Source organism: Oryx dammah, unplaced genomic scaffold (genome assembly GCF_014754425.2).
Source record: "Oryx dammah isolate SB20612 unplaced genomic scaffold, SCBI_Odam_1.1 HiC_scaffold_8, whole genome shotgun sequence".
Taxonomy (NCBI): domain Eukaryota; kingdom Metazoa; phylum Chordata; class Mammalia; order Artiodactyla; family Bovidae; genus Oryx; species Oryx dammah.
This window is the reverse complement of record NW_024070192.1, coordinates 14185411-14211346: the sequence shown is the minus strand read 5'-3', so window position 1 is coordinate 14211346 and position 25936 is coordinate 14185411. Positions and strand designations below refer to the sequence as shown.

The 25936-nt window shown below is 46.7% G+C and overlaps 1 protein-coding gene, 1 long non-coding RNA gene and 2 other non-coding genes across 5 annotated transcripts in view; 3 read left to right on the top strand and 1 right to left on the bottom strand.

The window, feature by feature from the left end:
• The first annotated feature begins 1267 nt into the window (after positions 1 to 1267).
• LOC120866933 lies at positions 1268 to 1994 on the top strand. Its single transcript, XR_005721774.1, has 2 exons — positions 1268 to 1516; positions 1748 to 1994. It is a non-coding gene; the product is annotated as an uncharacterized LOC120866933 (long non-coding RNA).
• Positions 1601 to 1670, top strand: LOC120867462. The gene has a single exon (XR_005721890.1). It is a non-coding gene; the product is annotated as a small nucleolar RNA SNORD104 (small nucleolar RNA).
• Positions 1861 to 1993, top strand: LOC120867483. The gene has a single exon (XR_005721911.1). It is a non-coding gene; the product is annotated as a small nucleolar RNA SNORA76 (small nucleolar RNA).
• Positions 1995 to 3627: 1633 nt separating the features above from the next.
• The window catches only part of TEX2 (testis expressed 2), a 110918-nt gene continuing 88609 nt past the window's right edge, over positions 3628 to 25936 (bottom strand). Inside the window, exons 8-12 of one of the 2 annotated variants that reach the window (XM_040244972.1) lie at positions 18744 to 18876; positions 12938 to 13063; positions 10548 to 10757; positions 6923 to 7043; positions 3628 to 5306 (exon numbers count right to left, since the gene is read on the bottom strand). In XM_040244972.1, the coding sequence (XP_040100906.1) occupies positions 5184 to 5306; positions 6923 to 7043; positions 10548 to 10757; positions 12938 to 13063; positions 18744 to 18876 (713 nt within the window). In that variant the 3' untranslated portion in view covers positions 3628 to 5183. The remainder of the gene's footprint in view (positions 5307 to 6922; positions 7044 to 10547; positions 10758 to 12937; positions 13064 to 18743; positions 18877 to 25936) is intronic. The other variant, XM_040244973.1, reaches the window with a different exon arrangement.

Sequence of the window (25936 nt, the reverse complement as noted above, 5' to 3'; positions counted from 1 at the left end):
CAGTCATCTTTGATGTTCAACTATATTTGTTTTCTTTTTTTTTTTTTTCAGCAAAAAATTCATGTATTTCTTGGCTCCTCCCTTGCTTCTTGGGAACAGCTTCTCATAGCTCTCTGTCCCCTGGCCTAAAATCCCCAGTAAGACACTGAATAAACTCAGCTCACACGTCTTACACTGTGGGTTTTTCTTAAAGTCCACATCATCTACAGGTTACAATACACTTGCCAAAACAATGATTGTTTTGGACCAAAGAAGAATTTAGAAATTTAACTAAAGAGTATGGAGAAAATAAGGAAAGTAAGAGTCCTATTAAACTACAAACACAGGCTGAAATGCTTTCATTATTACAGAAAACAATAAACTTTCCTTACTAAGTTGGGAGAAAAAAGGAAATTAATTCCCAAGGAAAACATGTAAAGGAAGTAATGATAAACAGATTATTGTGCCTGTGTGTTTTCTGTTCCCCTCCCAGTATATCAAACCCAGAGCGTCTGAGTGCTCTGTTGTGTCCAACTCTTTGTAACCCTATGGACTGTAGCCTGCCAGGCTCCTGTCCATTGAATTCTCCAGGCAGGAATATTGGAGTGGGTTTCTATTTCCTCCTCCAGGGCATCTTCCCCATCCAGGGATCTAACCAGCATTCCTATTCTTTACCTGGTGAGCTACCTTGGAAGCCCAAATCAAACCCAGATAGCAAGGACATATTCTTATTGTCCACTTGTGAATAATGTGCCTGCCTCACAGTTTGATCTCAGTACTTAGAAGTACTTTCAGCTTTCCCAAAGTTAGACCCTCTCTCCCTTCGGCCTCCGAAGTAAGCTACTTCTATTTTAGCATTTATTAAAGTAATATAATCACATGAGCCTTCCGCATCACACCAGTACTTCAAACACACGTATTTGTTTACCACTTGGAATGTCAGGTGCTTGACATTAATGTAATCCTTGTACACCACTGTTGTTTTGGATTTCTGTTTTTCAGAAATCGAGGTTCAGAAAGGCTGAGCGATCAAGGTCAAGAAGCGAATTCATCACAAAGTCAGGATTTGGTAGCACATCGACCTGCTTTCAAATGCAAGCTTTTTCTGCCAGAACAGGTTACTTTAAATTCAGGGGCAAGACTATTGTCACCTCAGCTCCTAGCTTAGCTCGTGGAACTGAATACTTAACAGGTTAGGCATTTCTTGCACCCTACTGTCTGTTCGGTTCCGTTTTATGTACTACAGAGAGATACATCACTCACAAGCCGGTGAGGAAAGAAATCAGAAGAACTTAGGACACTGCACGACACAGCCTTCGCTTAACACCCATCTCTATGGTTGGCAGGTAACCACTCTATACTCTGGAGGATTCAGCGAGTCCAGCCAATCAGTGAGTTACTTTAAGGTCACGTGGCAGGAAGTTTTAACTTGCAATTGGTCAATAGCGGTAAGGCCCGCCCAACTACATCCGATCTGCCTCTTTAAGTAGAAACCAGGCCAGTTTCTTTTCCTTTCAGCAGCTGAGGAGCTGGGCAGGTGAGGTGGTGTTTGCTTTGTCCCGGGGCAGGCCTGTACCAGGTCTCGGGGGAGACTGGGAGTCGGGCGGAGGGCGGGCGGCCTGCGGTGATGACATCCCAAATAAAGCACGTGTTAGACTGCTGACGCGGGTGATGCGAACTGGAGTCTGAGTCGGGCTGCCTCAGCGGCTGGGAAGAGACGGGCTTGCGGGCACATCGCACTTCTCACCCACAGTTCTTGTTCTTGCAGATGGCTCGAGAAGGACGTCGGATGTCATTGTCCTTCCAGCTTTAAGATCTTCCCCTGAAGTCCCTCAATAAAATGGTTTGATCCCAGTCGTGTCCGATGTTGTTTGTCGCGACGCGCTGCCTTTGAGCCCCCGCCGCGCCTGCGCGTGGCGCCGGGGGTCAGGCTGCAGCGCCAGAGCACATGCTTGCGCATAACTGGGGTCGTCTGCCCCCGCGGCGTTGGCCCTTTTAACCGCGAGCGACACGGTCGCCCTGGGCTGCCGGGGCGGGGTATACAAGGGTCTGGGGAAGACGTCGGGGGTCCTGTAGTCTCTGCTTATTTCTTGTGACTTCCCTGAGTCCGAGTGTCACTTTCATGGGGACCTGTGAGATGCGCAGCTTCATTTAACCGCCGTGTGGATGGCCATCTGCAGGGAGAGGAGCTGAGAAATAGGCTGTGACCTTAACAGTTCAAGGGCCGTGGTGTACTCCACTGGAATTGCCTCCAGGTCTTGGGCTTCATGAGCTTATTAACTTTATAAGGGGTATTCGCGGACTACTTTAAAATAGCCTTCCCTGGTGGCTCAGATGGTAAAGCGTCTGTCGGCAATACAGGGGATCCAGGTTTGATCCCTGGGTTGGGAAGATTCCCCTGGAGAAGGAAATGGCAGCCTACTCCAGTACTCTTGCCTGGAAAATCCCATAGAGGAAGGAGCCTGGTAGCTACGGTTCATGGGGTTGCAGAGTCGGACCTGTCTGAGCGACTTCACTTTCTTTGACTTACAGGGTATGCCCCAGACAGTGTGAACAGCTCACAGTACCAAGGTATTTTGCCACAGGGCACAACATAGGCACCTACTTGCAGGTGTAATCCACATTCTGGGTGTTTTAAAAACGTGTACAAAGGGAGAGTTGAGTTTTATCATCCACTGGATGGACACGAGTTTGAGCAAGCTTGGAGTTGGTGGACAGGAAAGCCTGGCGTGCTGCAGTCCACGGGTGGCAAAGAGACGACTGAGCGACTGAAGTTGTATTTGGGGCAAAATGAGCTGCAGCCCAGGAAACGGCTCTGAGCACTGCTCCAAAGAAGCAAGTCAGTACAAAAGAGATTTTGGTGAGGGAATGCATGCAGTTGAGCACTAGTTTCTCTAGTTTTCTGCTTTTGCTAGTCACAGAGACAGTTGTCATGAGGTTTTCAGTGTTTTTGTAGATAACGAAGGGAGAAAGTTGAACTCAGCTCCTGAAAATGTATCTGAAGATCTGTCTGCCAGTCCCTGCCTGGAGCACATAGTGCTTTATTACTGCTCTCCACTTGTAGGGGGTGGGTGTTGAAGGTCACCAGCTGCAGCAACACAGGATTTAATCCTTGGAAGGGTACATGGCAAGTGCCAATTTGTAGTTAAAACAGATGACAACAGGCTCTGAAGCTTAGCTGAAATGTGCATCAGTTCCGAGCATAAGGCGGCAGGTGTTGAAAGGCAAGAACGCACAAGTGCCATATCTAAACGGCTTTGTTGCTTAATAATGGAGGTGGCTCCAAGTTAGGCAGTTGGTGCGAACTCAGCCTAGGAGGGCTTTGCAGGTAGTGCTAGTGAAGAGTCCACCTGCCAGTGAAGGAGATCTCAGATGCAGGTTCAATCCCTGGATCAGCAAGGTCCCCTGGAGGAAGGCATGGCAACCCACTCCAGTATTCCACCCTGGAGAATTCCATGGACAGAGGAGCCTGGCAGGCTGCAGTCCATAGGGTTGCAGAGTTGGGACATGACCGAAGGACATAGCCCGTACCAAGGTGTGCTCTATGTTGGATACTCAACAGAATAAGTCCAGTGATCACTCAAGAAACAAGCTGCCATTGGCAGCTGATTGCTCAGATTCTGTGCCACAGTTTATTCTGTTCGTTACCTAAACAGGATTAAGTAGAAATAACTTGGATGCTTATCTAGTATTTGACATGAGATATTTATTTGTGAAACAATGCAAGCGATTGTAAATCCCCCACATACTATTTGATTAAGTGCAATAAGGTACAGTCATGTGTAATCTCTTTACACAATAGTGCATCTAGTCCTTTGCCTTAAATTATTGCACAAAAATTAGAAGACCAGTGAAGACATGCGGACTGACAGGCAAATTGGCCTACACAATGAGAACAGTACACCAACTGGAATGGTCCAATAATTTAAGTCAAATGTTTTAATGGTGCAGTTAAAGTAATCAAATAAGGGTTCAAATATATTCTTTCAATATATTAATTTCTTTAAAGTCATGTTCAGGCAAGGTGCTGCTGCTGTTTAAAAAAACACTATTAGCTTTGTCCACAGATGTAGCTGTCAAAAGTCAACCCAAGGTAAGTCTGATGTTGAATGCAGCTTTAAACAATTAAAAATTTGTGTTTTGAGTGTACTTCTCAAAGCAAATCATACAGTTGAGAGAGCCCTGAAACTTGTAAACTAAACATTCTGACACAAGTGCACAAAATAAAGTTGGCAATGTTAAATGTCACGTTAGTTTTGAGATCTGTAGTGTTTGATGCTGAGCGAACTTTTGGTCTTGACTCAAGATGATAAAAGAGCAGTTCTGTTTTGGCCATCAGGAAAAGGAAACTGCCCACAAAACATCCCTAGCCAACTAGGTTAACAAGGCATTTAAGATGCCTATTTAAAGCTTCCCAGAGCACAAAGGAAGTGCCAGGTGGCTGGATGGTGGCTCTGGCTTCCAGGCCACACTCCAATCCAGTCTTGTGCAGTGTTTGACATTTTCACATATGCTCGGGTCTCAGGAAAACGGGATCAGTTAGAAACCAGGTGATTGTACCTTGTTGGTAGAAGGCATGGGATGGTTTGATCTCATGGCTTTGCCTAATGTACACATAAATCCCACCATTTTCGCCCCAGCTGGTAGTGTGTTAAGAGTTGTATGTTCTATGGCTAGTTGCTTCCAAAACACAGAGTAAGTTGCTATGCATATTTCTTTATCACCAAAGACACAGTTCCCAAAATTCCACTCCCTATCCTCCACACATGGAACTACACTGATGTTCTCTGGGGCTGCTTCACACAAACTGGATAAGTGAGAAAATGTTCCACTGCGCTGGCTGACTGAGCAAAAACCTTGGAGGCATCGAGGAGGCCAAAGGGAAGCCTTCCAGCTGTGCAGCTTTGCTCTTAATGTGCTCTTTTGCTACAACAAAACCTGGTAGACTTAGAAAAGCCAGGGTGGGAGTCACCAGTAATTTCTGGATCCACCGGGATGATCCTTCCAGTTTTCCTTTGCTGAGGCAAAGCTTTGCAGCAGGCAATCTGGACCCCAGTCTCGGGACACCTCAGGGTGGGACCGGCACCGGCAGGCAGAGGGCAGAGTGGTGGCACAAGGAAAGGCCAGGGCTGCAGCCCAGATGGCAGCCGAGAACCCCACACTGAGCTTATCTCCTACTACTGGGAACACCAGGACTGCACCCATCACAGCTGATCAGCGGCCTCCACAGGTGGGTCTTTCAGGAGGCTGGAAGTGGAGCGAGGATCCATGGCCGAGTGCATGATGGGGATATAAACATCATCCATGTTTGGCATGACAAAAACTTTCTGCAGAAAGAAGAAATAGACATGGAACAAGGCTCTGTTCTCTGGGAGTTGCCCTATTGTGTTCTGATAAGAATTTTAGGCTTTAGACAAGTTTTTAAAATACACATGAAACAACTTTTCTTACATATTCCAAACTAATTCCTCTATAATATTCAGAAAGCCTTGAGGGATCAACACCAGTGGGTGAACATGAGAACCCAATAAATAGGCCGTGAGGCAGAAGCAGCCTTTGAGTTCACTTACATATAAAATTACTCATGAGCTGATAAATAACATTAAGAGAATTGGCATAAGCTGCTCACAGGATTCCAAATTACTATATCCAGAACACATGTTCTAAGTAAATTTTATCCTAGCACTTAAAATCCTAGCAACAAAAAAGTAAGCTATTTTCTTCCCCCAAACCAGAACCAGTTAAAGCTACATAGAAAAGAAATCCTACTATCAGGAACACCCAAAGGATAATCAGTGATTGACAGTAATGGTGCTTTGCCTATTGATAAACTAATTTTATGTCAGTGAATTCTGGCAATGTATTCAACTTCAGCAATGCTTCCAAAAGCAAAAACAAAAACATGTGGCCTTGGGAGAATGCAAACAGTTACCCTTCAACTTTCCAAGTTGCCTCGAGAAGGCCATGCACCAAAGTCTGCCCCCTAGAAGGGGTGACCATTCTACCGAATCCCTCATGTAGGAAAGAGGAAAAGGCCTAGAGGCATGAGGCTGGTTCCCCCCTAACTAGGCTCAAGGTGCTTTTTCTTTTGGAGATAAAATAAAGCTTTCCATAAACTGGTTGTTATATTTACAGCTACAGCTTTTAAATAATATAGTTTTTAGATAATAAAAAGTATAATTTTAAAGGCAATGACTCAGAGGTACTACAGCAAATATAATATGGGTCTTCTTCAGAAAGTGAAATTCATTATAAAACAGTCTGTTAATCCATAAAACCTTAAAAGTCAACTATGCCTCAAAAACCTGATAAAAATTTAATAGAAATAGCTCACGGCAAGGCCTTGGCTACACTGCTATTTCCTGTGGTGGAAGAATGCAGAGACAGGCTTGGAGAATGAGCTCTGGTTGAGTCAACTCCAGGACTACCCTCGAAGATTCACAGGGTAGGGACAGGCCTGATTCATCTTTGAACTCCCAAGGCAGGTGGAAACTGCACATAGAACGTTTGTAGAAACACACAAACTGAGCAAGGTGGGTACCATACAAGGGCAGGAATGACTTCCCTGACCACGGCCCAGGTGCTACTCACTGGCCAATTCCAGGCCCCACCTAGAGAAAAAGTCCAAAGATGGCCCCAGCAGATGGGCAACCTAACCCTCGCCAGCCCTGCTGGGACATGACAGTCATTTTGCTCTTTGACCCCCACATTTTGAGTCTCCTCTGCGGACTACGTAACAGGGTGTGGATGAGTTTCAGGGTTTCCAAAACTAAACCCGAAACTTTATGCCTCTTTGATCACATGGGTACTTTCCCCAGATGAGGATCCATAGCTTCCATCAGATTTTCCAAGCAGGACCCTGAACCACGTCCAGTTCAGAACCTCTGTTCTGCCCGGAGCTTTCAGACTCAGCATGAGATACTGCATGACACAGCAGGTGTACCTGAAACTCTTGTTCCAGTCTCTTCTCTATCCAGTCTGTCACGTGAACTAAAGTCACTTCCCTCTCTCCAAGTTTTGGCCGAGCTTTCAGCTCAATATATGGTGGCTTCCGGAAACCATACCTTTTAAAAGAAGACAAATAACCACATTTAGAAGCAAAGAAAAGAAGCGGATGGTACCCAGAGTAAACATTCCTCATTTACACAAGGCTTTATCAGTACTTGAAAATGTTTTCTTCTTCTGAAAATTCCTTCTAAAAAAAAAATACTTCCCTGCAGCAGGTATGAATTGTGAATTCCCTGTGTCCCTGGACCCAGGGCTGTGATGACTTGGGGAACCGTTCTGACAAACCAAGACAGCCAGGAAACACCACTGGAGAAGTCCATGACCTGGGCATTGTTTCTGGGTTTTGTTTTTCCTAAAATGGCGAGGATATTTTTTGTTTCTATTTTTATGAGTACGATACATCTGTTACAAAACCCCAAATCTAAATGTGTATAAAGCAGGAAATAACACTGTCTTTCTGGATCTCATAACCAAGATAGGACCACTGAGAGAAACAGGATCAAGTTCTCCCACACTCCTAACATGCATACATAAACAGAGAACTTTCTGTAACCTGCTTTTTCACTCCATACTCTAACTATGATTATTACAGCTTCTCAGAGGAGCCAACTGGCACTCAGGACTGTTGGTAAGGTATCCAGTCAAGAGACTGTGTACTCTCAAACTAAAAACTTTGATCCATTATAGAGCAACATTTTAAAACGTCCAGGTACACCTTGGAGATATGTGGGCTCAGTTCCAGATTGCTGCACCAAAGCTAACATTGCAAGAGAGTCATGTGAACTTTTGGTTTCCCAGTGCATATAAAAATTATATTTACACTATGTTGTAGTCTACTAGGTGTGCAAAACAAGGTATATACCTCAATCAAAAACGACTTCATTGCTTAAAAGAAAATGATAACTATCATCTGACAACACAGGGTTGCCACAAACTTTTAATCTGTGAAAAATGCAATAAGAAAGCAAAGCACAGTCAGACAAGGTCTGCCCATACGATAAAAATGGCAAGTTGCTATAAACGAAACACTCTGAATACGTATAGTTATCTTTGTGGATTAGGAACAAACAGTTCAGCACTCAAGCATGCACTGAGTAGCACTAGGCTGTGCATGCTAAGTCGCTTCGGTCATGTCCAGGTCTTTGCAACCCCATGGACTATCGCCCACCAGGCTCCTGTGTCCATGGGATTTTCCAGGCAAGAATACTGGAGTGGGTTGCCATTTCCTCCTCCAGGGAATCTTCATGACCCAGGGCTCGAACAGACATCTTGTACATCTCCTGCATTGCAGGCAGATTCTTTACTGCTGAGTTACTAGGCTGCTGCTGCTAAGTGGCTTCAGTCGTGTCCAACTCTGTGCGACTCCATAGACGGCAGCCCACCAGGCTCCCCTGTCCCTGGGATTCTCCAGGCAAGAATACTGGAGTGGGGTGCCATTGCCTTCTCCGGAGCTACTAGGCTAGAGGCCTCTAATTTTAATTACCATTGAGCAGTGGTGTTTGTAACTCCCAAGTCAACTCTTACTGTTAAAAAAAATTTTTTTTTATTAAGCTGCACAGTAAGGTATTATCTGGTTATCTTTGGATGATAAAGTTATAGGTTCTTAGTTTTTGTTGTTGTTTTCATGTTCTTCCAGTGAAAATACTACTTTTTAAAAATAAAATCCTAAATAGTATTTTAAAGTGTTTACTAGGAAACACCAATGTCATCATTAAATGATCAGCCAATTAAACAACCGTTTTGTAATCATTTTTACAAGTCCTTCTGAACACCAAGGATGTGCAGCAGTATTCTGGTTTCATGTGATGAGAGAATAGATGTGTCTTTTTCATAGGGGCTGCCCTGGTGGCTCAGCGTTAAATAATCTGCCTGCCAATGCAGGAGACTCAGGTTCAGTCCCTGGGCTGGGAAGATCCCCTGGAGAAGGGAACGACAATCCACTCCAGCATTTTTGTCTGGGAAATCCCATGGACAGAGGAGCCTGGTGGGCGGCAGTCCATGGGCTTGCAAGAGTCAGACATGACTTAATGACTAAACAACAACAACAACAATCTTTTTCATATGAGTGTAGCTTATGGTACAATGAGGTCTTTTATGTAATCACTATATACCCTTATGCACATTTACAGGTCTTACTTGCCAACTTAAAATTGAGATTTAGAAATAATGATTTTCTTTTGCTGGGATCATGAACAATTTTTTTCAGAGATTCTCAGTCCTAGCTTAGTCTCCCAACCCCAGAATCATGGGGGCTGGGCTCGGCACAGCTTTAACAAGTCCCCAGGTGACTGCCGCATGCAGGCAGGGTTAAAACCCACTGGTTCATTCCAATGACAACTCTTTGGGTCACCCTTCTCAGTAGCTCAGCTGGGAGAGAATCCACCTACAATGCAGGAGACCATGGTTCGATTTCTGGGTCAGGAAGATCTGCTGGAGAAGGGATGGGCTACCCACTCCAGGATTCTTGGGCTTCCCTGGTGGCTCAGCTGGTAAAGAATCCACCCGCAATGCAGGAGACCTGGGTTTGATCCCTGGGTTGGGAAGATCCCCAGGAGAAAGGAAAGGCTACCCACTCCACTGGAGAATTCCAGGGTCGCAAAGAGTCAGACACGACTGAGGGACTTTCACAATCTACCAGAGTTACCAAGCACACATCCTGCCTCCTCAATGTGCAGGTCTGACCTGGGCAAGTCTTCCCTCACTGCCAAGGACTCTGCTGGATGTGTGATCCCCATCTGCAAAGCGGGGCATAATGGTAGCCCTGTCTCCACAGGATGCTGTGAGGACTGGCCCGGCAGAGAATAAGGGTTCTACAAATCGCAGCTCTTCTTCCTGGTGGAAAGGGTTGACTTGAGAGAGGAGGAAGACCCAGGAACAGCTCATCCCACAAACTTCACCAGTTGACCTTAACTTTTCCTAAGAGTGAAGATGAGTATTTTTTTGTTTAATTTTTGATTGCAACTCACAGCCTATGGGATCTCAGTTCTCCAACCAGGGACTGAATCCATGCCCCCTGTAGTGGGAGCCCCAAGTCTTAACTACTGGACCACAAGGGACATTTCAAAGATGAGTATTTCTCACCATTTAAAAAAACATCTGAATTATCATTTCATGGCATAATACCACATGTGCGTGCTTCAGTTGCTCAGTCATGTCTGACTCTTTGTGACCCCATGGGTGTAGCCCTCCAGGCTCCTCTGTCCATGGAATTCTCCAGGCAAGAACACTGGAGTGGGTTGCCATTTCCTCCTCCAGGGGACATTCCTGACCCAGGGATTGAACACCCATCTCCTGTATCTCCTACAGTGCCAGGCAGATCCTTTACACTGTACCGCCTGGGAAGCGCTGAGGTGTATCTTTATATTTGAATTAACCACTCACAGAAGAAAAGTGGAATCAGATTTACAACTAACTTTAAGGTCCCAAGAAAAACATTTGAAAGTACTTCTTCCCAGGAAGAAGGTACTTTCCATAATGTCAAGGGTCAGCAGACTATGACTTTTATGATCATGCTCAAAGGGAATTACTGGCTGACCCCGAGGGGCCTTCTACATACGCACCATATTCGATCAGTCGCAGGAGGTGGAATGTTGACTGCCAAGGTTCCTCTACATTCTTGTACTTCTACAGTTAGCAGTAGGGGTGTATTGGAGACTTCTTCAATCTTCTTTTTAATGAATTCTGTCTCTGTTGCTTTTTGGAAATATTTTGACTTGGTAATTTTATCAACAAACCTCATGATCTTGCTTGTTCGATGACCTCCAACATACCTTTAAATGAGAGAGACAGGTGAGTGTTAGTGTTGACTTTGTTCCTTCATAAACAGAAACTTGGGTCTCTGTTCACCTGATTTTAGACCAGAGTTTCTCAACAGCGGAACCACTGACACTGTGGACTGGGCAATTCTTTGCTGTGGACGCTCCTCTGTACGAAATGTTTAGCGGCATCCTTGACCTTGGCCGCCTTGATGTCAACAGCACATCATCTCCCAGCAGATAAGACAATAAAGTGTCTCTGGATATTGATAAATGTCCCCTCAGTTCTCAGTTGCTCAGTCGTGTCCGACTCTTTGCAACCCCATGAATTGCAGCATGCCAGGCCTCCCTGTCCATCCCCAACTCCCGGAGTTCACTCAAACTCTTGTCCATCGAGTCGGTGATGCCATCCAGCCATCTCATCCTCTGTCATCCCCTTCTCCTCCTGCCCCCAATCCCTCCCAGCATCAGGGTCTTTTCCAATGAGTCAACTCTTCGCATGAGGTGGCCAAAGTATTAGACTTTCAGCTTTAGCATCAGTCCTTCCAAAGGACACCCAGGACTGATCTCCTTTAGAATGGACTGGTTGGATCTCCTTGCAGTCCAAGGGACTCTCAAGAGTCTTCTCCAACACCACAGTTCAAAAGCATCAATTCTTCGGCGCTCAGCCTTCTTCAGAGTCCAAATGTCACATCCATACATGACCACTGGAAAACCATAGCCTTGACTAGACGGACCTTTGTTGGCAAAGTAACGTCTCTGGTTTTCAATATGCTATCTAGGTTGGTCATAACTTTTCTTCCAAGGAGTAAGCGTCTTTTAATTTCATGGCTGCAATCACCATCTGCAGTGATTTTGGAGCCCCCAGAAATAAAGTCTGACACTGTTTCTACTGTTTCCCCATCTATGTCCCATGAAGTGATGGGACCAGATGTCATGATCTTTGTTTTCTGAATGTTCCCTAGAGGGAACAAAATAACCCCTAGGTGAGAACTACTAGTTCAGACAAGGTGTAGACATCAGATGGAGCCTAGTCTTGATGATGGAGAGTCAGGCCAAGTTCCCACAGTGCAGGCAGGGAATGCATCTCACCTGCTCTCCTTAATAACCTTCAAATACTGAATACAAATCTCGTGCCCTCTTAGAAAAAAATCTCATCGTCTCTATATAGCAAATAAGACATCAGGCTGCATTAACAGGGTCGTAGAACACAGTGAAACATCTGCCTTTCAAACAGTGTCACACTGACTCTGAGCAGCAATTACTTGTCAAAGAGTTTTAGGAGCATCTAAAGAGAATAGCTACATCAAGATGATGGGCTGGCTGGCCAGGAAAGTAAGCTTCTGTATCAGGCCACATGGACCTACGACTGCCCTAAGAAGAGAGGATATTTGTTTCTTAAAATCCTCCGCAGATCTGGAGTTCAGTAGTATATGTATGTGTATAGGAAAAAGCCATCACTCTGAAGAAGGTCAGGTGGGTAGTTCAATAGTGCACACAAACTCTACTGCCAACTCCTCAAACATCTAGATTCTTTTTATCTTCTGTAGGATTTCAAAAGTGAACAGGTTGATGTTTTTCTTAAAAAGGCTTCTGAATCCCTTGGTTTCTTTGTCATTTCAGTTTCTTTGCTCACTCTAAATAATTAAAAGATCCTTACAGAGAGGCGACCTAAGCATGTGGATCATTCCACAGTCCAAATAACAGGCAAAAGGAACCCTCCAAATGAAGCTCATGATCCAAAAGGTCATCTAAGTGATCCACGTTTCCAAAATTCACCAAGGAAATCATTAAAATGTCTCAACTTAGCAGGAACTATTAAACAGATCACTGGAGGCACGTGACCCGTAAGAAGGGACGTAATGCTCCCCACCGACACCAGGGGGAGGTGCTGTGCAATTTATGGTCCTTGTGTTAAACATCCCTTCCATTCTGGTAGTCTTTACTCCAATGGCCTGAGAAAACCATTTTGGTCTGGACTCTGAAAAAGGGGAAACTATTTGGGTGTTTTTGATTTGGGGTCTCGAATTTTAAGCCACTGGCTTTGAATTATTAATGCAAAAACCATTCACTCAAAGTGAAGGAGGAAGGAAGATCAGAGAAGGAAAAAGCGATGCAAAGCTCACACCCAACTTGCGGCCCTGACCCCTCCCCCAATCCCACCCCGGGAGACCCCAGAAGCTGGGTCCACTCACCCCTCAGCCCCTGGGAGGAGCGGTTTGTCTCCGGCGCTGGGCTCTGGTGCATCGTCTTCGTCGGAGGAGCCAGCACTGGAGGACTCCTCGTCGCTGTCAGCCAGACAGAAGGCCCTGGGCCTGCAACTGATCAGGGCAGAGTCACCAGGCTGCCCACCCAGCGCAGGCTCTGCTTAGGAAGAGCACGCGCTCCACCGCCACCATGGTTATGGTGGCAGCACTCCCCGCACCCCCTCACCCAGACGGAAGATGCCTAACCCCAGAATCCTCTGGTGGGCCTGGTAGACCCTTCAGCGCCCAGTCCCGGGCAGAACCGCCGAGGACTTGCGCCGGGAGAGTTGGATTCTGCACATGCGTCAGAAAGACAGGCGGTCAGAGTGTGATGCGGTCCACACAAAATGCAGTGACCTCATCCACACAAAATGCAGTGATATCGTCGACCTCATCCACACAAAATGCAGTGATATCGTCAACAGTGCAGAGCAGCCAGTGGAAGGTGAGTGGAACGAATGAAGACTGCATGGGTGACGGGACAGCTCATGTTAGTGACGTGACCACCTCATGGATGACGGGGATGTTCAGGCAAGTCCTCTGACACTGGCTGAGTTAAAAAAAATTGTGCTTTCTGGCTTAGTCATCTCCAAGTTAGTTTTGGCTGGAGGCTGCTTCCTTGTGAAATTACATACCCCCTCTCCTGCCCCAGCTCCTGAAGGTCACAGAAAAAGCCAACAACCAGAGGTACAAATCTGAAGGGATTCCAGGAGGTAACTGACATGGATGAAGCCAGGAACCTTTCAGGAGAAGTACTAGTTTAAAACTTTTTAAAAATAAAGTAATAAAAAGCTTCACCAGAGAGCAATGTTCCTCATGAATCTTTCCAGGGTAGGTTCTCAGTTTCCAGAAGCCTGGAGGGTCTGGATCACCAGCAGTGGGGAGTGATCAAGGCTCCCCACTGAGGGCACTGGAGGGCTCCCAGCTGAGCTCTGGCCCCACAAAAGGCAGCTTCCTCCCTGAAGGGAGGCTTTACTTCCGAGAGGCAGAGAGACAGAAGGCAGGGCCCATCTCAGGCTCAGAGACTTGATGGGGACAAAATGAACAAGGGACAGAGCTATCTCCGAATACTGTCACGTTATCAATGGTCACTAAGCAGAGGGTCGGTCTTGTAATTTTGAGGACAAAATCACCAGGACAGGGGAAGGCATCCCAGCTTAGGTCCCATCTCCTGCATTCGAAACCCTCTGGGGTTTTCCTCAGATGCTGTCCTTGGCTACCAGAAGCCCATACGGGTGCTCGTCTTTTGGCCAACAATGGCCAAGGGCACCCAAGGGCCGAGCACACCTGCCAGTGTGGCCTTGAAGGCCCAGCTGAAGTCCCTGCATGGGGGAAGAGGGCCCTGAAACAGGAGCCCGGCTGTAAGAGGACCTCCCTGGCAGGACACCCGGATCCTCCTCAACCCTGCTCTGAAACATTAGAGCCCGCGCTCTAGCCAACAGGTTTGAGTGTGGTGTTGAGAAGAAACTCCCTCTGCAGACACGAAGGCCTGTTGTCCCTGGCCTCCGGGACAGCACCTGACTCCCTCCTTCCATCAGAGGCCTGGCCTGGTCACAAAACCATCTCAGCCCTTTCAAGGGTTGGGCGGCCCTCACAGAGCTCTTCTTTTATATGAAAGGCAACGTAGGATTCCTAAGAAGGCTTACATGGGGACTTGGGATGAAGAAAGTCAGGGAAGTAAATCCCCAAAGATAATATAACCTTTCTCAGAAACCTAGCTTACTTCTTAGGAACATGACGGTGCCCCCCTGGTTCAGACCGCATGCTGCCAGGTAAGGAATCTACACAGCACCAAAGGCTGCCTTGGTATCTTGGACCGCAGTGAAACCTGCAAGGCCACTGGCCTCTCCTGTCCCCACTGGTATTTGTCATCTGGCAGCCTCCTGATCTGACGCAGAAGATGCCAAAGGCTGAGCACTGCAGTGAGCTCTCGGGTTCCTGAATTAACCCTCCGCAGGACAGAGAACAGGACAAATTTTGTGGCTTGAAGTTAATAATTTAGACAATGCCTTATCAGTTAAAATAGATCAGATGACATGAAATTCTGATTGTGGCTAAATGGTACCTCTCCTCTCTGCCCGGGGAGCTGTATTACGCAGCACCAACACTAATTAAAAGTGGGGCTAAATGTCTGGCTGATTCAAGTTTATAACTGAATATGCATTTTGTGATCTCAGACTTATGATGAATTTAAGAGAAAGACACCCTGCACATTCTTATAGTACACGATAAGCCTATTTTTTAAAACACAACTTGGGATTCCAGATGAGAGTCATATCCTTTCTAAGAGTCACCTTAAAGGGCTGATTCCAGTTTCACTGCCTCCGCTAAAAATCTTTTTGGAAATGTGCTTGAAGTCGGACACATAGGAAAAGCGAATTATTTTATCACTGATAGTCTGTCTTGAGCCAAACATTTCTTAGCCCCATAATCACTGGCACCTCTGAGTGATGCCTGGCAATTACTCAAATATCTGATTCATCTAGAAAAAGTAGGATGATTTGCTGTCAGAGTACTTAAAAGAAGGTCACAGACACTAGAGGCAGCTCTACAAAGGAGCTCCAAAGAATGCTTCAAGTGAAGGGTGCATAATTAAACAGCCCAGTGAGGCGACTGCTTGGAGGGAACCACACTCTTGAGAGTGTTCGTTTTCTTTAACAGAAATCAGGCCCATACTGCTACAGATACATGTGCATGTACACCCAGTTAGACTGAGTCACAGCGTGGATGATAAAGACGCAGTTCCCAGGACATCAGGGCCTTGGGGCGGGGCAGTGGACTCGGGTACACTGAGCAGCCTAATATGGAGGTCAGGGGCCCCCGCTATGGGACTCGCACACCAGCCCAGGCTGCCGTGGTAGAGCACGGACAGGCCGCATGCCTTACAGGAAATGCCGGGCCCCAATGTGCATGCATTTAAAGAACAGCCAGCGTGCAGAACATTCCCCCTTCCTGACTCACTTAGGTACCCTTCAGGCAATTCCTAAAGTTCCCACCGCCCAGCTCACCACCTGAATTCCATTGAGCGTCTTACGGCCCAAAGCTACCATAACTACCGTATACAACCAGAAGACTATTGGGGAAATGAAAAGACTAAAGGAAAAAGTCGGCAAGTACAAAGTGAACCTACATTTCAAACGGACAGGCCTTCACTAGAGTGAAGAAACACAGACTTCTCACCACCAGCCTTGGGGTGATGACGTGAGGATGGAAACAGACTTTCTACGATAAGCAGGACTTCGAGGGCTGAGCAGCATCTCCTTGGGGACTTCCCAGGGCACAGTCATTTGCATGCTTGAAGGGGGTCGGACAAAAGCAGTGAGACCAAGCAGAGGCCCTGCCAGAGCAGGACGACAGGGGACAAGCCCCCGGCCGGAAGTGAGCCTTGGACTGGCGGCCATGAGATAAGGGGAGCAGAGGGCTGCTGCTGGCCCCACTCTTCACACTCGAGGCTCTAGGGGGGGCTTCCTGAAGGAAACCAAGGATCATGTACCAGCCACAGGGGCAGGGACTCCGCCTCTCCTCTGGTACTCAGCCTCAGGGCGATTCCTCAGCTTGTGACTGAGAAGTGATGGGAGAATCACTTCTGGGATTAGGCTCTTAGGTACGGATGGGCTTTCCAGAGGCTCTCGAAGCTCCCAGATACTGTGAGCCAAGTGGTGTGTGTGTGTAGGCATCTTTCTGGGGCAAGGACCCAGAACTCTCAGATTCCCAACTGGGTCCTTTTTGCCAAAAAAAAGAAAAGAGAAGGGTTAAGGGTTCATTTTTCCAGGCCTTTTTCTCCCAAGGTCAAGTGCTTTGGAATTATATTTGTCTTTGCTTTTAAAATTAAATGTCAGCCAATTACACATCAATATAAAAGTTAATACCCTCACAGGAAGGCAAAACATACCAGATTCTACTGGGAAAAAAATGGTACTTTAGATATATATTAAACATTAAATATAATATCATTATATTCTTAAAGCAGAGGATATTTTTCATGCAGTCTAGAGAAGCACTGCTTGCTCAGAAACATGTCCATCCTCTGATCAGCCGAGTTTTATGAACTTGAAATTGCTCCAGGAGAGCCGCATGGAAACCAGTGAACGTGGGACGCCTCACGGCAGGGATCTCAGGGACCCGGCCAGGATGGGGCCGCACCTGCCCACAAGACCCCCTTCTTTCTAGTGGAGCTCCAGCAGCTTTGGGCAGCACGGGGCTGTTTCCCAAAAGGGCTCCCTGCACAAATGCTCCTGACTTAAGTCTGCTCTGGCTCGCCTCTGGTTAGTTAGAGCTCACTTTCAAGACCGCTTCTGCCTGCGGTGCTTGGTTTTATTGGCAGCTGTCTCTGCAGTTCTGCTATGCTGAGGCTGGCCTGATGGCGCTCAGCGGGGCATGGCGCTGGGGAGGGGTAGCTGGAGACAGAAGCTGGGTTTGACTCAAGGGCTGGATCAGAACCCCGGCGATCCCAATCAAGCAAAGCCCCTTAAGTCTCCTGATCTCAATCCTCTCAGGTCTACAAACGGGGCCTTTATGTCAGGGGACGTGATGAAAGGACAAGCTTCCTTGTGGTGTCACATGGGCCCACACGAGACTCAGCACAGATGAGGGGATGAAATGCTACACGGAGGGCCGATCAATAGCACTCACCGGAAAACACAATCCACAGATTGCCGAATCCAAACACATTTTAACACACAGTAGAAAGGTGAAAGGAAAACAGCACAGATACAGGTTAGATTGCATACAGCAGGTGAGAGTCTCCAGTAATTAAAATATAAACATTTTCATTAAATCTCTTGGACACACCAGAATCATCTCAGTGAAAGAATGTTCTGGAATGTATGGTCCAACTCCCCCCATCTATTGTGTGTCTACCACAAGTGTGAATTACAAGCATTAGGGCAGCATCATAACAAAGCAAACACCTAAGAGGAGCCTGTGTCTTATGTCTATATTCAGGTGCTGGGAGGGTGGCTCCCAGTGGCATTTCTTATTATTTTACTACTCATTCCATGCAAACAGGTTAAAGATGTGAGATGCAGACTCTAACCAGCAATTTTCAGTCTGATAACAATAATACAAATTTTCATTTGAAGCAGTCATTTTTAAGGTGTGTGGGAATGTAAAAGGTCCCAACTTATTAAGTCTAGGCATCTAAGGGGAAAAAAAAATCAACTTCATCAATTGGCTCAAAAATTAGGAATATTTAGAAAATCAGACAACCCCGCAGCAGACGCAGTACCTTCTACAAAGAGAGGCATTTACTAAGAAAATCAATGGTGTATTATTTAGGGAAAATACATTTCAAAACACTTTAGAAGCACCCTCTTGGCTGCAAAATCAATCATCTAATTATAAATAATTCTGACACTGTGATTAAAGCAGATAGACCCCCGAAGGACTTCAGCCTGGCCCACATATTGCTATTTGTGGCTATAAGTTGGAGAAAGAACTTTCTAGATGGTGATTCTTATCACAGAGCATTTTATTGTGCAGCCTGCCCTGCTGATCCGAATCAGGGATGCTTCCTGGGTAATCAATACTGTGCAGCCCCGAGGCTGGTGGCCAACGGCACTGAGCAGAAGTGGAGATTCATGGTCTGCAGGGAATGAAACCAGGAAACATTCCCTGAAATCCTCTGTGGCCAAGAAACACGTTCATGGAAGCTCACTCAACCTTGGGTCTACTACACAACAAAGCTGCTTCTCAAGGGCTGGAGGGAGAAGGAGGTTCCCCGGGGTTGGGTTAGTAAATTCATATAGCCCCTTACCCTTCTTTGCCAATTTCTCCAACCTTCAGGGCTTCAACAAGAGGCTCTTTACCTAGTTTGGTCAAATTCATTTTGGTCTCGAGAGTCATCAGAAAGGACCCATTGTAGGACATTTCCAAATCAATCCAGAGTCCTGGAGAAAGGGTTTAAAAAAAAAAAGGTTTCTTTCCCCTAGAAAAACATGACTACGAATAACAGTATTAAAAGCCATATTTTAAAGTATCTAAGTAGGTATCATATTGCAAGTCTATACATACTGCCTGTACTACCAAGGCATGTGAGAGGAGACTGTGAAATGAGAAGCTTCTAGAAATAGTTCAAGCATCTGGAAAATTGCCAGCATTTCAACACCCATTACAATGATCACAGTGACCTCAGGACACATTGTTAGAGATGGAAGAGTCCAGTCCTCTGGGTTCTTCTTACACTTAGTAAGAAACACAACCCCCAGGAGGAGACGGCTTGTCTCAGGACAGAGGCGGATTCTCAGTGGGTTAGAGGCAGAGGAGAGGTGCAGAGACTTCACAGCAGGTTGTGCTCTTTAAAGACACAAGTGAGAACCAGTCTTTCTTAAAATTCTCCCCTCCTGGGGAGTGGGGGTTGGGAGGGGCACAGAAAATGGTTCAGGTTTAGCTTGGTGTGATAACGATGATGACAAGACCTTTTACAACCCTTTTCTTTCTGGAAATTGTGTAGTAATGGGAGCAAAAGTATTTATGTTCCAGCCCCAGGATTATCCAGATAAAGCTGGGTAACCACTTTGTACACCTTTGCTTTAAAACCTGTTCCTTAGAAATCATTCATGTTGATGACAACATATCTTAGAGGCTTTTGGCTTTGTGGAATTTCACTGGGAAGGCCCATCAGAAGTGGCCACTGACCAGATGTCTAAAATGCAAACAGAGGTCATCTCATGACCTTCTACCCAAGGTCCTAGAATTCAGCAGGCAGGACAGACCACACTGTGATTTTGACACTCCAAGCACCACAGCACCTCATGGACTTCCCATCAAAATGTGGTCCTTCAAGTGGGTGTTTAGATGTTAATAAATTTATACTCATAACATAAATATCTGAAAGGAAGTAGGAAATCAATTTAAAATCATGTTCATACACAGCTGCATATCATTTTCAAGTAATTACAGTAAATAACCTATTCCTTGTTCGGCGACCAAGCATTAATGGTACAACTCCTCACTAAAGGCAGAATAATCTCCATTTTGCTTTCACCAAACTCCTCTTATCATAATTGAAGGTAATTATTTTCCATGAATGACCTGGTCTAATTGATATGCAGATCAGCTGTGAATGTCTTTGCAGCAACTCACAAAACTGCTCTATTTCTTGATTACGTTAAACACTTAAAAATCATTAATTAGCTTGGTTTCCAAAGGCACTATTACTGGACATAAGGGCACACCTGCTCTAATAAAGATATTTAGTCATTAATCACTTCCAAAAGAAAGGGGTTAGGGTAAAAGGCTTGATATTAATAGACTTTTTAAGCTCAATATAAATAGAACATCAATAAAGAAGATATTTCTTTAAAAAAAAAGTTATTTGTTTTTGTGTATCTCCAGCTTTAACTTGAGAATCAATAGACTCAAACTACCTGCTTGCTGTCTGTATTCATACACGATCATTTCCTTTGAAAACCCTACTCAGGTTTCCAATAAATATTACTAGTTTGGATTCCTTTTGAAGGTTGTCATATTTATATACATATATATACACACACACACACATTTTTTTTTTTAGTGCTAACAAGTTTTAAAATTCCAGAGTCATACATAACTTTCCATTTGTACTTATCCTTACCTTCCCTCTTTATTTTTTTAAAATCAATTTATTTAACTGGAATACAACTGCTTAACAATGGTGTGTTAGTTTCTGCTGTACAACAACATGAGTCAGCTAAGGCTTCATATTAAAAAGAACCAGAATTTTATTTGTTATAAAGTGGAAGCGTTCGTCTGTTTTTTTAAATAAGGGGATATGGATAAAGGTTTGGTAAACAGCTGGTGCACACCCCGGTCATCAGGACACTCCACCCAGTCACCTGTGGTCTGGCCCCTCTGAGCTGAGGCTGGAAAGAGGGGAGAAGAATACGTGGAGCCCAGTCACATGGACCAGGGCTTGGGTTCCCCTGGAAATTTCTCGACCTCTGGGCACCAGCCTCCTCCTCTGTACCAGGGAGATGATGCTGCTTACACAGCCGCGCCTGGTGCATCCTGGCAGGGCTCTTCCCTTTCTGTGCCATCGCCAGCCCACTTCCTTCCACAACTCTGGGCTGCAGCCTAGCTTGCTGTTGTTGCCGTGGCTCTTGGGAACCAGACCAGAGGAGGCCAAGGGGCCAGAGGGAAGAGGCTGTACCGGGCAGCCAGACAGCCCTGTCTGGCTGGGAAGTGGAGGGTGGTACATGGACATCTGACCAAGCTTCTGCATAGGGGATAGAGCCTGTTTTCGTATCACTGTATATGTCCCATGATGGTTGGATGGCATCATCAATTCAATAATGGACACGAACGTGGGCAAACTCTGGGAAACAGTGAGGGATAGGGAGGCCTGGTGTGCTGTAGTCCATGGCTCAAAAGAGTTGGACACGACTGAGTGACTGAACAAAGTATGTCCCATGAGACCCACCCATGGGGCCCTGCTCAGTCCTCGTTCTCAGTGAAGATGTAGAGTCAAGAATGGTTTGAGAATCTTTAAACACAAATACAAAGTACAAACACTCAAGTTATCCTAATATGGCATGCTTGCATTCAGATGAGGATGAGATGACTATTTGAACATTAGATGCAAAGAAAAAACATGTTTCTGTGACAATGATTCAGCAGCAAAAATCGCCCTGAAAACCTTGGAGCACATACACCTGGGAGCCAAGACCACCTGGTTACATAAAGAGTGAGTCGGGAGTCCCCACCCTGCAGAACTGAAGGATGAAATCGGCAGTTACCAGAAAGGGACAAACGTAGCAACACTGTGAAGTGGGGACACACGCTGTCCTGAGTGGCACCCTGACCCTAACGGGCTGCACACTCCTCACCTGGGTGAGCGCGGGAACAGTTTCTTCTGGGCTCTCGACAAAGATTAAGACTTCCTTGTGAGGCATTTCATTTAAAATGCGGCTTCCAGACTCCCTTGGTGGAACCGTGGATGAGAATCCCCCTGCCAATGCAGGGGACACAGGTTTGATCCCTGATCTGGGAGATTACCATATGCCGCAGAGCAATCAGCCTGTACCTCAGAGCCGGGGAACTGCAAGTACTGAGCCCACACTCCCCAGAGCCTGTGCTCCCCAACAAGAGACGCCTGCACACTGAGACTCGAGTAGCCCCCCGTTTGCCACAACTAGAGAGAAAACCCATGTGCAGCAATGAAGACCCAACGCAGCCAAAAAATGCAAATAAAATAACAACAATAAATAAATAAAATTTAAAATTCTGCTTCCTATAATCACCTGGTCTTGGTAGCGCTCAAGGACAAAAACCAGAAGTTAAGGAGCAGGACCATTTTTTAAGTCTTTAAACAGGAGTAAGGTGGGCTTCCCCTTGGCTCAGCAGTAAAGAATCCAGCTGCAATGCAGGAGACACAGGAGAGGTGGGTTCGATTCCTGGGTGGGAAAGATCCCCTGGAGGAGGGGCATGGCAACCCACTGCAGTATTCTTGCCTGGAGAATCCCATGGACAGAGGAGCCTGGCGGGCTACAGTCTGTGAGGGTGCACAGGGCCAGACACGACTGAGCACAGCACAGGGCAGTCATCCTGAGAGGCTCTCTGGAAAGGGCACAAATGCAAAGGGTCTTGTCTTAGTCTCTCAGGCTGTGCAACAAAATACCACAAACTGCATGGCTGAAATAACGGATACTTATTTGGCACCGTTTTGGAGGCTGGAAGCCCAAGGTCAAAGTGCGGGCCGATCCAGTCCTCGTGAGGGCTCTCTTCCTGGCTTGCAGACAGCCACCTTCACCTGTGTCCTCCTGTGGCCGACAGCGAGTTAGCTCTCTGGTCTCTTCTCATGGGGGCACTAATCCTATGGTGACGTCGTCTAAGCCCAATCACCCCAAAGGCCCTGTCTCTACCATCTCATTGCAGGCAGGGCCTCAACAGCTGGATCTGGGAGGGACCCAAACACTCAGTCCATGAGGTCTCCACCACACGAGGGGTCTTCATGCTGCGAGGCTGTCCAGTGGTGAAGGGTGGCACCTGGTGGCCAGCAAGTCCCTATCGGCCTTTCACTGGCAACAGGGGAAATACAACTGACAATGAACGTGACAAGCTTCAGTCAGGCTTCACACAAGGGCCTGAAGAGCTCAGAAGGCTGAGCTCTCTTCAACTTCGTAAGGGAAGGATCAGCTTCCACCACCACTGCTACCTAGAGGGAGACTGCGGCAAAAGTTACTCCTCACTTTTACTGCGGCAGAAGTGAGTAGTAGTGTAACTCCACCCCAAAATGTTTATTGAGTTCTGTTTTTTTCTTTTAACATAGCTCCTGTCTTTTTTTTTTCCTCCTGGCCGCACTGGGTCTTAGCTGCAGCACTTGGGATCTTTATCACGTCCTGCGGGATCTTTCTTGTTGCAGTGCACGGGCTCTCTAGTTGTGACACTAGGGCTCAGCAGTTGTGGGGCGCAGGCTTAGCTGTTCCACGGCATGTAGGATCTTAGTTCCCCGATCAGGGATCAAACCCACGGCCCCTGCATTGCAAGGTGGATTCTTAATCACTGGACCACCAGGAAAGTCCTGTTTATTGAGTTCTTGACACAAGCTATCAGACCTCAAGACTTTGAGCTAAACCCCTATCCTCAGGAAGTTCATGCCTGAAGAATAACAACAGCCTGGGCCATGGGGAGCAGAGCAGACTGAGATGCCACCACAGGTAAAACATGTACCCTGGTGCATGTCACCCGAGACAAGTAGAACAGAGCTTCTTCCGCCTTCTCCCTGGTAGTTGATTTAATGGGGTCACAAAGAGTCGGACACGACTGAGCGACTGAACTGAACTGAACTGAACTGAACTAAGGCTTCCCTGGGGGCTCAGTGGTAAAGAATCTGTCTGTCAGGCAGGAGATGGGCCCAATCCCTGGGTCAGAAGATGCCCTGGAGGAGCGCATGACAACCCACTGCAATATTCTTGCCTGGAGAATCCCATGGACAGAGGAACCTGGCGGGCTACAGGCCACGGAGTTGCAAAGAGTGGGACACACTAAAGTGACTGAGCACAAAGGCATTAGGACTAAGAAGCAGTCTTACCATGCTGGTAAAAATCTAGTACTTTCACTCAGCAATTCACTGCTGTGTTTACTATTAAAATAACTAAGTGGCCTCAGTCTCACTGGAACAGGTTAAGGGGCAGGCGCAGCTCAGGAGGTAAGAGGCTCTACAAGCCTTGGTCACTGAGCCCAGCTCAGTTACCTGCTCCCCCACTTCCCTCTACCTGTAACTGATGGCTAATTTTCTCTCTGAAAGCCAACACCTGGCATCCAAAGAACAAAAGCTCTCAAAATGGAAGATGTAGTCATATGTTATCAAGAACGGATGTTTGAGTTATTCAGCTCTTAGACAAGCACAACGGTGACTGTTCTGTTCCTGGCAAACAGACTGGTGCCATGTTGCTCCCTGGGATACCGCAGGAAACTAGTATTGTTCCTCGTACTTGGGTGTGTCCTTTAGGACAGATGTCATCTTTGGTTCTTTCGACCTGTAACTGTTCTTGGCATGGCTCCACCTTTCAAGGTCGACACAGTCCCAAATCAGAGTCTCTCCTCCCCACCTCACCCAAGACCTGCAAATGGGTACATTTTTCTTCTTTCCGCAGAAAGTATATTTTTTCTTTCTGCAACACCATCTGGCCAGACAGTGTATGTGCTGTTCTTGTGCTGAGCCCCACAGTCTGGCCTCATCACTGTGGTCAGCCCTGGGCAGCTGCTCTCTTGATGAGGGTGTAGCCGACGGAACGGGAAGCTCACAGACCGACTCTGGTTGCACGCAGCTCACAGCACTGAGGAAAGGCACCAGGCACCATAAACCAAGGTCCAGAAGATAGTGTAGATGGTGGACCTGCCAGTCATGACTATAGGCGTCTCTGGAGACAGACCAGCTTCCCATTCCTGTGGGACACGGTCATCTTTCCAGAGAATCCGAGCTCTTTAGTGGAAACCTGGGCTGCTGGTTGGGTATCTTGAAACAGGGAAAACCGGTATCACACAGCTCTTTTCATCCACTCAGTGACCATCTGCAGACTTAACTCCACGCTGCAAACATCCTGAAGACTAAATGAATTAATCTGAACCTGAGGGGGTCACAGTCCATGTCCCTGGTTCATCCTGACACTGCTGATGCCCCCACAGGCACTGCTCTGAGACCTCTGGTTCCAGGGGTGGAAGATAAAAGCCCGGCCGACAGCCGAGGGTCCCCACTGCACCCCTTCGGGAAGATTTTGCTGATCAGGCTTTGCAGCAGCAAACACCAGCAGCTTCCTGTGTGTCACCTGTGCTCTCTGAGAGTAATGCAAAGCGTTTCATCTCCACCATGACCAACAGAGGAGACGCTCCTGCCCTCAGCACTCAGTGGATGGGGAAACCGAGGTGCTGGGTGCTCAGTAACCTCCTGAGGCCCCGCTGTGGGATCACAAAGGAGCAGGGCCTGAAGGCAGGTGGCCTGGCCCAGAGCTGGCGCGCACACGAACCTCTGGCCTGGAAGCTGAGGAGCAGGATGAAGGCGAGGCTGCTGAGTGGCCTCCGGCGTGTCAGCCCCCTCTGAGCTTTGGCTTGTTCATCTAAACAGCACAGGGTCCTGCTAGGGAACCTCCGATTGCCTTCTCAAGTCTAAACAGTCAATCTAACCAGTTCTTTAAGGGTTGGAAAAAGGAGCTATACATTTTCCATGAATTTTTTTAAACTTTTTACTTTCTCTTGGGGTACAGCCAATTAACAATGTTGTGATAGCTTCAGGTGAACAGCTGTGAAGGGACTCAGTCATACATAAACAGGTACCCTTTCTGCTCCAAACACCCCTCCCAACCAGGCTGCCACATAACATTGAGCAGAGTTCCCTGTGCTATACAGTAGGTCCTTGTTGGTTATCCATCATTTTAAATTAATTTTTATCCATAAGGAAAAAAGCTCAAGAGAGAATGGACCGAGAATGTAGCAAATGTAGCAGAAACAGTCACCCAGTTATCTCTGAGTGGT